Below are 17,857 nucleotides of genomic sequence, written 5' to 3'. Positions count from 1 at the left end.
GGCGCCACAAACCAACGGATGTCTCGCTAGGCGAGGTAAAAATATGTACAAAATTGCCCCAAAAATAGAGAAAAATTCTCGTCGACGAGGACGAAGCGTTCGAAAGCCGCTGTAGCTGGAAAATTCTAGAAAAAAATAACGGAACAGCACAAAAATAAAATGTCGGCCGTAAAAAGGTTCGATAGAAGATTGTTGTCGAAGATAGTGAGAAGTGACGATGGATGAACGTATATATAATACATATATATGAGAAAGAAGAATAAAAGTTGTCGAAACAGACCGTGTATAAATTTGATAGATTTGAGGAAGAAGGTGAGAATAGAAGAAACAGACGTAGGAGAAGAGAATGAGAGAGATATCGTAATAGACAAAGAGAGAAAGACGAGTGGTCTAGTCGTTGAAGAAACGATAAATAAAGAGGAAGATAGTGAATCGCATTCTCATAAGAAAGAGCGAGAAAGAGCGAAAAATATAGAGATAGGGAGGAATAAAAGTGAAAGACATCGATATCACGCTGGTAGATCGTGAAACTGTGTTTCAAGTTTCAAGTTGTCGAGGAATACGATCCAACCTCCGTCTTGGTGAAATGGTGCAGGGTCGGCCAGTCGGGAATTAATTCGGCGAGAGAGGGTCTACGAGATCCACTACTCTATAAAACAACAAAAATCGTCTACGATCACAGTCTGATTTACTACACGGGTATCTTCTTCGTTGAGGCTGATGGCAGGCAAAGTAAAGCGTAAAAAAAAATCGTGTTTTTAATAGAAATCGAGCTTAGTGGTTTGCTTGTGTGGGTAGTCTTCTATTTCCAAATAATTTCAGAAAAATAACCAATGAAAATATTAGTCGTATTAATTTCACTAGTTTAGGACCTGGCAAGGACCAACGTTAACGCAACCTTTCATTCGAAATCTTTTCTCCATTAATTTAATCTACGTTATCGAATTATGTCTTTCAACACCGAGGTTGTGAAACATATTTCCTAGTATTAATACTTGTTTCCTCGTTGCTGCTTCTTTCACCCAGCTCTTATTACGATTTTACCAAGTTCCAAAGAAATCGAGCTATTTAGAAAACTATGGAACATAAACTTTCTTTATATCATGAAATTACGTAATACGTAAATTGTTTTACGTTTCTCGATGAATTTATCTCGGTAAATTTATCTGGATTTCTTCAGAACTTGGTAAAATTGAAAGATCTTGGTGGCTGAAGCGACGATGACGAAAAAAGCAAATTTGACGCGTTACTCGATACCAATACGTGGTCCTTAACTGGTTCCCTAACGGAAAACCGTTGAAGCCGAGCTCCTCTAGAAAAAAGAAGCGCAGGCCAAAGCAGGTGAACTCAATGGATCGCGAGAATTTCATCGTTGACACAGCAACCCTGAAGCAAAGAAACTGAAAAACGCGACGGAAAATCTCGCGATCGTCTCGGTCGTGAAACGGGACAATTTACATGTTCCTAGCTTCCTTCGTAGTTCTCGTAAAAGTATCCTTTTACAGGTGTCACATAAAACTGCTTGTATTTGTTGAAGCTTTGCAGGGTGGAAGTGTAGGCGTTTAGTCTGTCCTTCGAAGCTTTTAACCCTTTGGGAACGTGGTATACGCAATGCCAAATTTTATCAACGCGCGTACAAAAGGTACCACGATTATAACTAAACTACGGATGTTTGCGCGAATTTATATTTGTACAAACGCGACCGTAGAAATGGATCCTACAGACATTCGTTTCACCCACCGAATATCACACAGAGCTACGACGATTACTTGTACAGAAGTAACTTGTCATAGAAACGGTGCGTTCATGTTTTAGAAATTCTTGTTTCTTATTTACGTTCCGTGTAATTTTCCGTCTTTAAACTTCCTATAGGTGTATAAACATCCGCGGTCTAATTATAACGGACGCAGTCCAGTTATAACGGTCGAGCAATGGAAGAAACATGGACGGAAGAGATCGTTGGAAAAGGCATCGCGAGCCCAAGGGATTAAAGTAGAATCGAGCGCCAGGAATGAAGAAAACGTTGCTAAAATCGTTTTCGCGAACCTTCTCTTTGATCACTGTCGCTAGTATCGGCCAGTCGGCGATTAGCTCCTGCAAACTTGGCCTGCGCTGAATGTCGAAGACGTCCTGCATGCCCGGCACACACACACGTTCACGTTAATCCCACTCTTGTACGATCCCGGATATCAAGTAGCGGACCACCCTGACGGTTACTTTCATCAAGCTACTCTTCCAGTTGAATCGTTTAAACAACGACGCGTTGTAAATTTCACATAAATTTCCTAACCGATCTACGTGAATTCGCCAAAACGAATTCACCAAATTTCGATAAACGCTTCTTAATTCGCATCAGGGTTTTCCGCGTTAAAACACTTAAAAGACATTTAACATTTAGAGATAATGCTTGCTGCTAGGTTACACACCGTTATTAATAATCGAGCTTCGAGATGCATACCGCGTTAATCATACCTACGAGTGCAATTTTACTCGACAAAGTGCATAGTTTCTACTCATGCATTGTGAACGATGATTTTTTATTTGATCGATAACGAACAAGACTGATTTTTGGTTAATCGATTGTTGGTTAATAAAAATCAATTACTACGTGAATGTGTACGATACGAATCAAATACGTGTATATCGAAATACGAGATTCAAGCGCAGCATTAGCTCTAAACTAGCGTGTGTACGCGTGAATATTACACGGTGCGTGTGCTCTTGTAATTTAGAACGCAACGGTTCTGTCGTCAAAGTTTCGTAAATACAGTTGAGTGTATCGTTTGTTCTTCAGTGTGAGACTTTCGACGCAGTGATAACGTGTAATGTGGATTAGTACGGGGTTTCTGTTTCCACAATTTCTTTCCTTTCTTTTCTTAATCCCTTGAGTCCTCGTTAAAACGATCAAACCTGACCAAACGGATCTACCTGTACAAAAGCAAGATTATATCTATTTGTCTAACCATCTCAGTTGTTTATAATCTTTTTTAATTTCTATTCGCGTATATACATACGTGTAACGTACGAACTAAATGCTCAAAGGATTAAGCCTACCTTTCTTTCAAAATATCGTCGACTTACTTAACGCGAAACATATTTCTTCCAAGGGTTCCTAAAATTGTAGAAAACAGAATGGTATATTAATGCGTCCAAATTGCGTCTCGTCAAAGTCGGGAAGCTATCTACGAGGGGAATGATGCCTGAAAACCTTGAGCCAGCTCCAGTTAGTTTCACCCTTCTTGTCTAGAGAAATTCGAAGGACCTCCTCACCCTCCGCCAAGATCACTATATCCTCCCCGTCTTGATACCAGCTTCTTCCGTGCATCACGAAGTCGCCCAGCGACTACGAAGACAAACTTGTACAAAGAAGAAAGAGACAAACAAAGAACTTGCTACCACCGATGCTATATCATCGATAGCTTTCGAACGTACTATCGATGTATATCTGATTTACGGAAATGTTAAGTTGTCGGTCTTTGTCTTTTCACCTACTTACCAAATAAATCGAGCTTGTCGTCGACTTAAGCTATTACGACGTTATTCTCTAGTACATGTACGTTAATTCTATTAAATTCTCGACCGAAGTTGTGTCGTTGGTTTCGTATCTCACCTAGCGCTTGAAATTCATTTATAATTAAACGATAAGCAATTTTCTCTTTCCAGATAGAACAACAGTATAGACGTAGTAGCATACCGAGCTGTTATTCAATGATCGCAAGTAATCGAGAAATGCAACAGACTTACAACGAATGGACATGCATACCAATAAGGACAAGCTACCTCAAGACATACAAGAAAAAAAAAAAAAAGAAAAAAGAAGAAGATTCAAAGTTTCTGATTCGAGGTATTGAATCACGTGATAAGAACGATCTTCGATCGTAGACGAAAGTAATTGGCTACGCACCTTCTCCAACTTTTTCAAAGCCGGCAAAGGTTTCTCGACTTCCTTTAAGTCTACCTTTTCCTGTTCTTGCTCTTCTCTCGCCCATTTCTGGTACTTTCTCTTTTTCAGCATAGCACGGAAATCCATACCACTGGCGTCTGCAATGAAACATCGAGGATCGAAAGATTGACAAGACAGTAACGATTACGATTAAAAACGATTAAGGGTAAGGATCGAAGAATCGAAAATTAAAGATCAAGATTAGAAAAATTAAGAAGAAAATTGGAAATTAAGATCGAGAAGAATCGGAGTGAAAATTGGAAATAGAAGGTTTGATACGTAGAAAGAGAAAAGAGAGTTTACCGGAAACGTAGAGCTGCATCTCGGCAGTGTCCTCGCCATGGATGTTGCTCACGACGATCTTGTATGTGCCCTCGTCGTTGGGCTTCGTCTTCCTCATGCAGAGGGTGATCGTATTGGTCTCTGTGTCCGTAAGGAACTTGAATCGGCCACCTTCGATGATCTCGGTGATACCCTTGTAGAATTTGAAGGTCGGCGCAGGCGTACCTTCCACCCCAACAGTAAGATACGCCGTCGAATCTGAGAAAAACGTTCATCGTATTCCATCGGTCGAGTCGATTCGACAAGGAAATCAACGGAGATGACTTATCGCTACTTGCTCTCTGTTTTGGCTGCTCTGTTCGATCGGAATATTATTCCAACTATTGCATTATTCCAAGTATTACAACTAGCTTCTTCAGAGGGTCGAATGACGCACCGAAATTTTTGTTTACGACGAAAATAGAAATATATTGGTTTGGCAACTAAGTGATTGCGGATTTTGTCATTAGGTGGTATTGACAAAATCCGCAATCACTTAGTTGCCAAGCCAATAGAAATACAGCGAGACAAATGAACATTAACAGAGAATAAAAATTGTTTGTATAGGAATACAGATACGTTAATATAGGAATGTAGGAATATAGAGATAATGTTCCTATCGAACACGGTATACAACCAGAAGGCTCAAGTAGTATTGGGTTGGCAACTAAGTGATTGCGGATTTTGTCAATACCACCTAATGACAAAATCCGCGATCACTTAGTCGCCAAGCCAATAGAAATACAGCGAGACAAATGAACATTAACAGAGAATAAAAATTGTTTGTATAGGAATATAGATACGTTAATATAGGAATGTAGGAATATAGAGATAATGTTCCTATCGAACACGGTATACAACCAGAAGGCTCAAGTAATATTGGATTTTTTATTTTAATTTTTTAAAAATTTTATCATTACCACGTAATGACAAAATTTGCAATCACTTAGTTGCCAAGCCAATAGTAATCGCAGAAATTCGGGCCACGGAAGCCTTGAAGTTTCAAAGGAGAGAAGGTGGAACGTAGGTAACGTACCTTCGACGGCGGAATATGATTCCTGAACATCGACGATTTGAGGTGGTCCCGGTGGTCCGACATCTCGAAGAGGTGTGCTCGGCTGATTGATCTTATTCTCGAGGTCCGCCACGCTGGGTCTTCTGACGTCCGCACTCGGACGACGACGCTGTATCAATCGATTATCGATGAATCATAAACCATTTACATCGTTCCCTTTGTTTATTTTTATTTTTTCGCTTGAAAAAGCGTTGCAAGCTTTCGGAAAAAGCAAGCAAGCTGAAGTGATCAAGTACGTGACTTTCGTCGCCTTACCTGCGCTTCCTTGATTTACCTGGTCGCGATAACTGCATACGGCAACTCACGAAATTATTAACACGCTCGTAACTATATTATCTGTCTGTTACACGAAACATTTTCAAAATAACGTTGTAACGAGGTCGAGCTATCGTATTGATAAAGTTTGAAACATATCTGAAAGTATATACGTGAACGTTTACCGCAGATACGTGTATATATATTTGGTATATAAAATTACTACGAAGCACGAATCGCCGTCTTAAACGCGAAGTAAATGTCGAGGACGATTGCATCGAAATTTCAAAATATTTCGCGTTCGTATTTGTGCAAATATCGAAAGATTTCCGTGAGTCGCTGTAAATATTCGCAACAGGTAATACCGTGACTCGGACGAAAGTCACGACTCGTTCGAAGCTCGGTGCTCTCATGCTGTGTGCGTGGTGCTAATTATTAATCATGCATTTTAGTCACACCGTTAACCTACGTAATTAGTACAAAGCGTTATCGTTAACTGTTATTCACAATATTAGTGCAAGTAAATCGGAGCCGTAAAACGAGGTCAGTTTTGTACAGGTTCATATTCTTTGGAAACGCGATTAAACGGTGGAACGGAAATTTGTTTCGTCGGCGAAATATCATAATGTATGCATCGTTCGCGTTTCTATACCTTCACAGTCTCTTATGATGAAAAATCTCCGTTAATCGGTCTGTCGTGTACAAAGAATGTGTCTGACCACGTTCGGGTACTCCTGAGGGTTTAACGTACTCGTTAGCTAAAGTAAATTCGAGGGTCCTCCAAGAGGCGTTTACCGATCATTCGAACTGATCTATTTTTTGGCTCGATCGATGCAAAAGAATTTCTTTACTCGAATACCTCGAGCAGAATCCTCGAGTATACGCAGGAGAAGGAAAGATTTTACATATGTACGTTTGTATGCTTTTCCATTCTGGTTCCACAGCTCGTTGTTACGATACGATACAATGAATGGCGAAGAGAACCAGAATGATTTGTGATCAGAATGTACAGGGTACACATAGGATACATATAAATGAAAGGTTTCCGAGTTACGTGGAGAGGATGTTTTGCTTCGTCGATGCCGAATCGATGAGAATTCGGCGCGCAATTTTCACCAGTTGATCAGTCACAAGGTTAAACCTAGCGCTACGAGATTAAGACTCAGTACGAAGAATTTCGTGTCTTAATACGTGAGAAGAGCTTCGCTGCGAAACAATAAGTAAGTACGCATAAAAACTCGGTAGCTATTGTTCGTTGCGTCGATCGACAATACATTTTTCTCATACGCTAATCGTAAAAATTCTCCACGTTTTTTAACGTGTACGTTTTTCTACACGATGGCGACGAATCTTTTATAAATTATACCATCGATATGGTATAAGCTGAACTATCGATCGATGCGTTCTGCACAACTAGAACCATGTAACAATGATGCGTGCAAATAAAAAATGTGCTCTTTCACTGGGATTATAAGTGTTCGTTAAATCACAGAGCGTTCAAGCTTCAACCGCGAATCTTTTATTTGCAACGCTGTTTCATTCGGAGGGTACTCGATGCGCAAGTGGAACTTTCGTGACGCTTACGAAATTTCTCGGTCGTCGTCACGCCATCGCTGTTAGATACAATTGCTATACACGAAGGCATGGTTAATAAGACATATATAGGAACACAATCGATGAGATGGAGAAATACAATGGATTGTGACGAAAAACAGAGAGAGCGTGAGCGAGAGAGAGACAGAGAGAGAGACACACACAGTTGACAATTTCTAAAACGAACTGAGAAGACGAAGAGGAAGGGGAAAGGAAAAGAAGGAGGAATCACTATCGACACAGTTTTACCACCTTTTTCGTTGTTTAGTTACACTATCGCGATTCCATTACCGCATTCCTCTATGTGGATTATTTACGAAAAGGCACATCGAATAGTACAATATGCACGGGTACGACGATACACATAAAAAATAAAACACATAATATTCGCGATTGGTGAATAAACAAATTAATAAACAAACGAACGTCGTACCTATGGTTATAACAGAATCGATCGCTAACACATAGCATGGTGAGAGCACGGTGAATAATTACATGTATACTACTCTTGTTCGCGAGAGATTAGCATTCGTATCACATTTTCATAACAAGCAATACTCGGTTTTAACTTATACATATGTATATCAACCGTGCTGCGATCTTCGACTATCAACTATATCTCGATGTTGCTGTCAGTTCAACGAGTTCTAGGAAAACGTTCGACGTGAAATTATTAAGTTGTCCGAAAAGTGTCTTTCTTTTACAGACGCATTCTCGTACAAACGTGAAACCCAATCTGTCGAACGTTGTAATCCTTATCTTGATAAATAATTGATAAAATAAAATGGATCGTACGTAATTTGGTAAAATAATATAAAACGAAAAATGTTGTGCATCCATCATTTCCTTATAAAACGAAAGAAACTTTTCGGATGATCTAATACAAGAAGAAACGACGGACAAGAAGAGGAATTTTCTCGTATTCTGTTAAAGAAAGAGGTTTGTACGCTTGAATCGAAAACCACCGAAAGAACGCAGCAGGGTTGCGTCTCAAACAGGTCGTAGCAGCATAAAAATCACGGATAAATCGAAGTCTTCAACGTGAAAGTTGAGCAACGTTGTCCGACTAAACCGTACTTACGCTACTGCGGCTTGTTTGACACCGAACGACCGATACTACTTTAAACACGAAAAATAGATGCGTAAATTTGTACATAAAAAAAGAAACAAATATATATTGCTACGGATGGAAACATCGAGTGAAATAAATATTTCTTACCACTATCTAATTTCTACGTTCTCAATATACATAGTATTCGCTCGAATTAAGCAAACGTTTATACTACATAGCTGCGGGACGTTTCGACTGCAAATATACCGTGTTTAGTCGACGAGCAAGTACTAGACGAGCAAGACAAAATTATCCGTAAAATAAATAAACAAAGATAGACGCGCGAAATTTATCGTCGACTAGGCACGAGAGGCGCGTTTACTCGCTGGGAAACGTCCGTTGAGCGGTTTTTGCAAAAACTATGTACAGACGCGCATTGCGAACAATTCGGAGCTTTGCGGCACGCATCAAAAATGAAAAAAAAGAGAGATGAAAAAAAAAGAAGAAAAAGAAACAGACATATGTTGGATACAACGCGTTCTGTAATTTGAAAGACAGTAATATGAGCTAACCTCTTTCCCCTGCAGTTCACCAGGACGGCCGGATTTATTCTGTACGTGGTGCGTGAAAAATGGAAAAAAAAGTAGAAAGTAAAAAACAGAGAAAAATCATTTGGGTGACAAAGTCAGAAGGGGGCGGGGGATTCGAGACGTCTGACAGGGAGTTTCTTATCGGAGAAAATAAGACGGATTTACGTCTGATTGCCAGTGTACTCTCTCGAACACGTAGAAACGGGCCTCGATGGTAGAGATAGCGGGGAGTGGACAGCAGCGGCGACAGCTTCAAAAAATTTAACTAAAAAAAGGGTGGTATAGTCGGAAAATTAATATTATCGGCGTTCCATGGTGGTATGCGGCATTTTCTGCGTGTCCTGCGCCTGGCAATTCAACATTCGGCTTGTGGTTTTATAGCTTGTCGTTGTTAAACTGCTCTTTGATAAATAGTATAGCTGTACTCGAGGGAATCCAATTCAAATCCATCGTGGCTGGGTCAGGTGTGAGCGGTTGACAAAAATAGATTTACAAAAAAAAAAAAAAAAGAGATGTATGAAAGTAGTGAGAGCAAAAAAAAAAAATCGAAGTCGTAGAAGTGAGAAACATATAGAGAAAGATCTGGCAGGTAATGCTATTCGGGCAGGTAAGCTTTGTGTTATAGCGAACACAAATCTCACCTTAGCTTCAAGCACCTCGCCGGGACGTAACTTTCCCAACTGCAAAAAATTATAGAGACCATCGTGAGCATTGTGCGTGTACATCGGTTAGTCGCGCGATGTCTTCCGACAACCTTTGTTATCGCATACTGTATCCAAATACGTCGTAGACAAAACGGAGACGGGGAACGTGGGCAAACCTTTGGTAGCGAGATGTCCTTCGAATCGCAAGTTCGAGGTAACAAAATACAAAAACAAAGAGAAAAATACACGACGTCCAAAAACTTGGGGAAAATGTCGAAGGGAAAAGAGAATTTAAATAGAGGATGATAAAAAAGAGGTAAAGGTAAACTAGCGACAGACGAATACAAGGTTGCCGAAGTTATTCGACGGATATTCTTCTTAACGACACCTGGCCAATTAATTCACAACACATCGGCGGTGCTAGATTCCGTTTTGGTAGAAGTGAGCGGTGTACGTCAGCCAACGCAAGTGCCGTTAAATCAAAGACGGACTTACGCAGTTTCGCATTAAGTAAAGTTCAACGTCTATTTGCCACGACAGTGATTTATCACGCTCTAGAAAGAGACATTGGGGAGTGTGCGGCGATCGAGTTTCTCGCTTGTTCGCAGCCTCGTTGACCGTTATCATCGTCGATGATTCGAACGGCCACGATCCGAGAAAATCGGTCTGAGAATCCGTGGCGTGTCCGCGAGACTCGGCTAGAAATAACGATAAAGCACCGGTTGGATCGCGGACGCGTTTGATTAATCGATGGCAAGTATTAAATGTACAGAGACATAAATCACGGTCGTCCTTCGTGTCCGGCAAATTGATAGTTTTACCCGACCGTTGGCAGCAAGGTAACAAGTGTTGCGACTGCTTAGAACGCATTCCTACTGCGAGTAAATGATATATACACGTACGTAGGTAAGGGTGAAGTGGTATACGTTCGAAAGTAACCAGGTTTCATGCGTCGTGGATGTTTGTCGCTAGCCTGGGCATTTGTTAACGCCGACGCCTGTCCTTTCGGAACGATGTTTGCCAAAATGTAATCTACGATTTGTAATATACGCGAACGGGAATACGAAAGTTTATACACCAATGATTTAAGATCGTTGAAACGTCCGTTTCGCGCCAGACACGCCCCGGATGATTCTTTCGTTGTTATCCTTGCGACTGTTGTTGTTGTTGTTGTTGCTGTTATGATTATTATCATTGCTATTATTATTATTATAATTATTAACATCCTTACGATTAACGATATTAATATTAAAGTAATAAATAATCGTGGAGTGTAGAGTGCTGAGAGATTCGGTTGCAACATATCCGTGCCAGGTGCAGTGGTGCGTTGGTGCAATAGTGCAATTGGTGCATACTTCCACGTCAATAATTATTAATTTATAGAAGAGAATGGAGCCGAGGTTTTCTCGAATCGATGCGTCTCGATGGAACCTGTGCTCGTACGAACGATCCCGCGCCAAATTTCCAAATCTTCTCGTGTCGAATTGTTCGAACGTCAACACTCGAGATCTCGAGAGGAGAAGACGCGAGAGAAAGAAGGAAGATTTTTCGGGCGCGAGATCATTGAAAATGACATATCAAGTAAGTAAAATAAATTGGCGATAGAAGATGAGAAATGAGCAGGCAAAGTCGAACGAAGAGACGAACGAGTAGAGGAACTGTGCTTTCGGCAGACGCGCTCTTCGTTCAACGTTCCAATAGGTGTGTGTTTGTAAAAGAAGTAACGTGCGAGTAAAAGAACAAGTGAAAGTGAAATAAGTGCATTGGTAGTCGAGTAAGGTTGCAGACGAGGCATTCGCTTTCCCATTTCCAGTGATTTTCCTCACCTTGCGCTCGTCCACCACCTCGCCTGGTCGCAGCTTTCTATTCTCCTATGAATCAAACTCTTCTTTACTAATCTGTATCGTTTCGAAAGTCGCTGTACGTGTACGCACTTATACGCACGCACATCCATGCACGTGTGCATTACCATCCATAACTATCTGGTCACTTCCCAACTATCGCAAATACATCAAATACGCTTGAAACGAGCCTCGATTTAATCCCGATTTTTCCTCTTGTCTCGTGCAACCGTATACTCGCACGGTTAACAAACATCGATGAAAACGATAGTTTATATTAATTCGAATAAAGATTCGAAAACTTTGTACGAATTTTACGAAGCTTGCCAACTGTATCGCTTCGCTTTAAACATTTAATTAACGTGCAGAGACGAAGCTAGTTACGCGAAGAGGCAAAGAATTAGCGGCTCGGTTCTTCCATCGCGACGATATCGAAGATATGATAAAGATATGAAACATCCGATAAAATTATATCGGGTGTCCAAATACTTATGGACGATAGTTAGAGATAAACGTGTGGTGCGACGAGGACGACTTTCATTTTATCCTTCGAAGATTCATTTTGCTTGCATGTGGTTCCTTGATCCGCTTACTTTCCACGCTGCATCGAAGACTCGTAGCTAAGATATCTCGCGAAAGACAAGAAGGGTATTATGGTAAGGGGAAAGTGGTTTTTCAGAAGCTGGGCTGTTTGGACGATTCACGAGTAGGATTGCTTTACTAGCTTTGCTGACACTAATATCAACGTACACACCCGACACGTAATTTCGTATCGTCAGACAAACACGTCGGGGGTTCACGTGATTGGACATCTAGCTCTAAGACTATCACGATTGGGATCACTAAATCACTGACGTTGCTACGAAACTGCAAAAAAACTCCAACAATTCTAGGGCTAACCAGCAGTAGCCACTGATCTACCTACGCTTTTATCTAGTTCTGTACACGAGCTAACGTTTTCTATAGTTTAGAATCTTCATGTTTCCTCTTTTTCTGGTTACTCAAACTCTCAATTTTACAAGAAAAAAAAAGAAAAGAAAAGAAAAAAGAAAAAAAAAAGAAAAAGATACTACGTTTAGCCAACAGTCTAAGGATAAGCGACTTTGTTCAGTCAACAGTAGAAATTTCGTTTGTTCAATCGATCGTTCGTACGAATCGAAAGAAAAATTGAGAGTACGAGTAACCTACGAGCGTTCCCCTCGAACGATCCGTCGATTTGCTCCGTTAAAACGTTACTTTTCGTTACCAGCAGCAACGAAATCGAGTGATCGCATTGCGCGCATTATTCGAATCCTTTGATACGTTAATCTGTCGTCGTTTATGATGTACGTATCACCGATTTTAGACGTTGGACACGCCCAGTCAGTCGCGAATCAAAAATTAGTAATGAGTAATTGAACAAAAATAGGCTCGAACGCGTCTATTTCTGGAAAGGTATTAAATATCACGGGCTATTAAGAACATTGCTTGGCAATCTGACAAAAAGACGTTGATTAACGAGTTTTACGATCAAATTCGTTACCGATCTAAAAGCTTCGATCTTTCGTCGTCCAGACGAACACGTTCCGGAGCAAATCGCTTTTCGAGGCGGACTGGCTGCGATGGTACCGATTTTAACGGCGATCAAAACGATCGAATAAGCGAACAATCGAACGGTTGGATGGCTGAATAGCCGAATAGTCGAATAGTCTTTTATCCTTTCGGTTTTCGTTCAGAAAATTGTACCATCGTCTTGTAGCAATCGCGTTTAGATATAAAATTAGCTTAAGGTGCAGGAGACAACTGGGAGTCGCCCTTTAGTCGCGAAGCAAGAGGAGTATGAAACAAATGACAACGATAATGACAAATAGACGAATGGTCAAATGGAACAATAGAAATTATGGTAGTTTCGAAGGCTATCGAAAAAATCCAAAGTTGCGCGAATGATCGAAAGATCGAACGAGACAGTCAAGAATTTCGTATAGCTGCGTCTTGAGGGTTGTGAAAGAGATGGAGAGATAGGCGAATAGTAAAACAGTCGACTAATCCGATGCAGAATGAAATTTCACGGAATCGCGAAAGTTAGCAAACTGGTTGGATGATACGCGGATCATCGTAAACGATACCATCGCAGCTGTTCACTCGATAGTCCAAAAGCGTAATCGATATACCTCGCGGCTAAACACAATCCGTAACATACCTCGTCACTGATAATCAAACTGGGTCTGCGACCCAATTCTTCGGGTGGTATCAAGGATCCCCGTCGACTGGTTGTGCCGCTGCCGGGTATCAGGGAACTCCTTCTGCTTCCAACCGGCGTTACGTCTTTGATAACTTCGATCTTCGGTGCTTCGGGTGCTTTGATCTCTGGCACCTTTGGCTAAGTACGCGAGAAAACCAATTATCAATTCCGACTGCGTCGTATTTCGAATTTGAGAAAGTAAGCGATAGCTGAAGCGAATTCGCGGACTAACGATACTCGTTCGTAGAAGAATCCGCATATATCGGGTAACCAAGAAAGTTTTGGCGTTATTAAACGTTGAAAGAGAAACGCGTAAGCAACGTAGAAAGAAGGTAATTTATTGATGAAGCAAGCTTTATAAATGCCACGTTTATCGAAATTATAGTCTACGGAATTGAAGAACTTTTGCAACGCCGTTTTCACAGTCAGTGTGTTTGCTGAGCGCAAATTTAAAAGATAAGCGATCGCCCGACATTTCCGTCCTAGCGTTTGTATTTTCTCGGAGATCACACGCGCGGACACGACAATCTCGCATCGTCTTGCACAAGTAGAATGCTTTTGTGCTTCGCTAATATCGTCTGCAACGTTATTTTACAACAGCTTCTTCAACTGTCTACGAGCAAAGTAGGTACAATATTTGCAGTAACAGTATGCGGAGAACGTAGCGATTCGCAATGAACGAGAGAAAAAACACCAGAACTTTCTTCAGTTAACGTCTCTCCTAAAGATCCGGAGAAACTGAAACAATGCATGAAAGCACGTCTGTCGGATTTACCGAAGGATCGAGAACCGATGAAACTTGATCGTCGACGGCTCCTAGAACGCGATCGCGATCACGATCGTGCTGAGATCAAGACTGAATCGAGACTGACCGGCCTGCCGCGAGAAATCAAAGCGAAGAGATACGGTCGGGCACAAACGGGTCGCAATAACACCGAAAATAGCGATCGACATTTTCTCCATCCTAATTTTCAAGTCGAAAAATTAGAGATCCGAGGGGGGTGATATACGAGCGGTTATTTGCCAAAATAGTTCCCCCTCTTTCGCGGGTATCCGGATGCAGGGTGGTGGTGGACACGGGACCCATCGGTTGCCAAACGATCATTTTATTCGTTCGATTATTAGCGCTAGCATAGAGGCGCGTTGCGTTAATTACGTTTGAAAGAAGATCGAACCAGGATTACCGGGCTATTTGCGTCGGCGATCTTTTATCCGCGGCAAACCACGACCGAGACCACTTGCTAATCCGCCAGCAAGGATTTCGTGTCACCGTATCGTCTACGACCCTGAGCGTAGCCTCCGCTAAACGCCGATTAATATTAGACGAATAGACGAACTCGCGAGAAAAAAGTGCTCGACCGTTTCTCTGAGTTAATCGCTCCCTGATTTCCAACTTTAACTCCGCAATTTGTAATCGAGCTTACGGAATTCCAGGAATCTCGATCGATCGTACTTAGGCGCGACGTTGCAAAACTCTCGTCATTCCTGAAGTAAAGCGAAGCAGCTTGGCAAAATCGTTTTCTTATTCTTGCATTAATAACGAGCCATTACTCACCTTGGAATCGAACTTCTGCCCGCCGCGTGAAAAGAAAAATCATTAGTAGTGGAATGAACGACGTTTGATCTTATTAAATTAATTATCGATACAAAGTAAACATACTTGATCGATTTAACGCAACAGAATGAAAAATGAGAGCAACGTTTCTCTTACCTGCGTGGCTGGTCTGTCCAACTTGGTTTTATCTCGAGGCGCGTACTCCCCGAATTCGAATTCTTGCGGCTTCTCCAAAACCGGTCGCTCGTAATCTGGAATCTCCGGAAGCTCGTAATCCTTGTCCTTGCTGGCTTTTCTCACTTTCGTCTTCTTAGCTTCCACCTTTTCCGTCTTCTCAGTTTTCTGCACCAATGGTTTCCGATTAATTTCTAGCGTGGACGATTTCGTCGATGAAAATCACTCGGGAAAACACGATAAGTCCGTTGATTTTCTGATTGTTATCGCTATTCTCGCTACTTTCTCGCTGTTATAATATACTAACTCGTGGCTATGAAACCACTGAACATTTAGAAACGAAGGGCAAGTTAACGATGGAGCATATTGAATTTTAAAATTACTCGTGCGAAGCGAAAAAACGTAAGTTATCGTGGTCTTCCCTCGTGATCTTCGTACATTGAAGCCGTTCGATAGAACAAAGAGCGACAGATAGAACATCGATTTCAGCATAGAGAATTCGAGTCGAGGAGCAAACGTTTTGTACAGCCAAATAGCCGAGATACCTTGAAGATTGTTATTATATTAATAATAATATTCGTATAGATTGAATTAATCGGTTTGTTAACGATTCACCGAACTTTCAAGTATTGAGAAAGTGAGAAAAGAGAGAAGAGAGAGTCTTCGAATTATGCACAGTACCTTATACTTTGTGTCGTTGTTATCAACATCGAAAGAAGAGACTAAGCGTAGAAAGTTGTCGAAAATTGGAGGAAACAGTACCGCAGTAAGAGAAGGGACATATCGAATAATCGAGATTGTGAAATTTAATGAGTGGAATTAATAAGTGGAAAGAATCGTCCAGAGTGTGAAAAAGAATTTTTCATAGTAACAGCGAAAGTACTTAGAACGATCGTAGATTCGAAGAATAAGTAAACAGCCAGTGTATATACATATTATGTAAATTTGAAATATTATGTAAATTTGAAATATTATGTAAATGTCAATGCATAGAGAAGAGAGAGAGAAAGAGAGAGAAAAAAAAGAGTATAGTGTACGTATATTTAGATTCCCATTCACGGGAATACCTTCAACTCAACGATAACGCCATTCTCAGGTTTTTGAGGTACTTTTGGCTCCCTCGAAACCGGTTTAAGTTGAATAGATTGAAAGTTCTCGGCTTTAATTTCGTATTTTGGTGGTTTACGCAGTCCGAATTTCTCCACGTTCGTCTTGGGTTCCACTGGCTGCATTTAACGTATCGTTTATTCCAAACAATTTCCAACGAGAATTTACAAATACCAATCCGAATATAACGAAGTTTCGCCTCGTAAATAAGCACCGCGAAACAGTAAAAGTTCATCTATCAATAACGAACAATTCACGGGAAAAAGAAGATACACACCTTCAGTTCTACTTTGTTCAACGTCTTTGCTTCCTCCTCGATCTGTAATTTAAGAAAGTTAAGAGTTAAATTAGCGAACGAGAAAGATCAAGGTTTTGAGTTTTTGCTTAATTCATTGATATCTATCGTAAGATGTAAGTAATAATTTTTATATCGTTTTGGTACGATACGAGCGAATGTATCAAGATAGCACAGATATCTGTATACTTGTACATATATCTACCTTTGTCGTAGGTTTCAGGCTGACTTTTCTGAGCGGTTCCTCTACCTGTGAAAATACAAAATAAAAAGTCATTCGAGGGGATAACTTCAAGAGATTTTGCCAGCGATAATTTGTAAAAAATCATGATTCGATGAATTGTTATATTTCTTGTTACGGTGATATTCGTTCTCACAGATTGCTGAAAAGAGTATGAATATGTTACTTAGTATGATGATTCGATTTAATCTTTGCTGAAAAGATTAAAAATAAATTAATTAAATTAAATTAAATAAATTTAGTTCGTGAGATGAAAAATTGAATGTAAAGAAGTTACGCGATACACACGCCTGTGCGAATAAACCCTGTACGTGTTGTAGTTACACGTGTCCGTAAGATGAAAAGTTGATGCGAAGAAAGTTATGTGATGATACACACTTGTGCGAAAAAATGCAATTTGTGCCGTGCAGTAATTAAGAGTGTCGTGTCAGTTTACGGGCAAATGTGAATTGTGTTTTGGTGCGTTCTCTCAGCTCGTGTTCGTGTGAACATGTTCGCGAACAGTATTACTATAAAAACGCGATAGATTAACTTTGTGTACCTTTGGTATTTCGGGTTTACCAAGCGTGGTTTTAGGTTTCAGGGCAGGTTCTTCCTTCTAGAAAAAAGGCAATCACGTGACTATTCGTGTTCGTATAAAAAAAAGATAACGCGTAACAAGATTTGGTATCTAAGCAAAAGAAGAAAAAAAGAAAGTCTCGTATTCAAGCAAAAAACGATCTCATGTACCTTAGCCTCCTCGGGTTTACCAAGTGTGGCCTTAGGTTTCGCAGCAGGTTCCTCCTTCTAAAAAGAGTAAATATGTCAAGGATAGTGTTGGGAGAACTAAGAAAAATTGTGTATACAAACAAATTTCTTCTATATAGAAAATGCAGTTGCGTGACTATCCGTATTTATATAAAGAGAGTGTAACGCGTGAAAAAATTGTGCATCTAAGCAAAAAAAAAAAAA

The 17,857-nt window shown here is 40.5% G+C and overlaps 1 protein-coding gene across 1 annotated transcript in view; it reads right to left on the bottom strand.

Moving 5' to 3' along the window:
• The window catches only part of LOC117237692 (twitchin), a 77,671-nt gene that overhangs the window by 36,048 nt on the left and 23,766 nt on the right, over positions 1–17,857 (bottom strand). Inside the window, exons 48-61 of the mRNA XM_033501961.1 lie at positions 17,636–17,692; positions 17,448–17,504; positions 16,871–16,915; positions 16,648–16,689; positions 16,331–16,489; positions 15,246–15,431; positions 15,090–15,104; positions 13,493–13,672; positions 11,299–11,343; positions 8,811–8,849; positions 5,301–5,448; positions 4,247–4,483; positions 3,905–4,041; positions 572–649 (exon numbers count right to left, since the gene is read on the bottom strand). Coding sequence (XP_033357852.1) covers positions 572–649; positions 3,905–4,041; positions 4,247–4,483; positions 5,301–5,448; positions 8,811–8,849; positions 11,299–11,343; positions 13,493–13,672; positions 15,090–15,104; positions 15,246–15,431; positions 16,331–16,489; positions 16,648–16,689; positions 16,871–16,915; positions 17,448–17,504; positions 17,636–17,692 — 1,425 coding nt within the window. The remainder of the gene's footprint in view (positions 1–571; positions 650–3,904; positions 4,042–4,246; positions 4,484–5,300; positions 5,449–8,810; positions 8,850–11,298; positions 11,344–13,492; positions 13,673–15,089; positions 15,105–15,245; positions 15,432–16,330; positions 16,490–16,647; positions 16,690–16,870; positions 16,916–17,447; positions 17,505–17,635; positions 17,693–17,857) is intronic.

This window comes from Bombus vosnesenskii, unplaced genomic scaffold, assembly GCF_011952255.1.
Source record: "Bombus vosnesenskii isolate JDL3184/JDL3185 unplaced genomic scaffold, Bvos_JDL3184-5_v1.1 scf7180000013397, whole genome shotgun sequence".
Taxonomy (NCBI): domain Eukaryota; kingdom Metazoa; phylum Arthropoda; class Insecta; order Hymenoptera; family Apidae; genus Bombus; species Bombus vosnesenskii.
The sequence above is the reverse complement of the archived record's forward strand: the minus strand, read 5'-3'. Positions and strand labels throughout refer to the sequence as shown.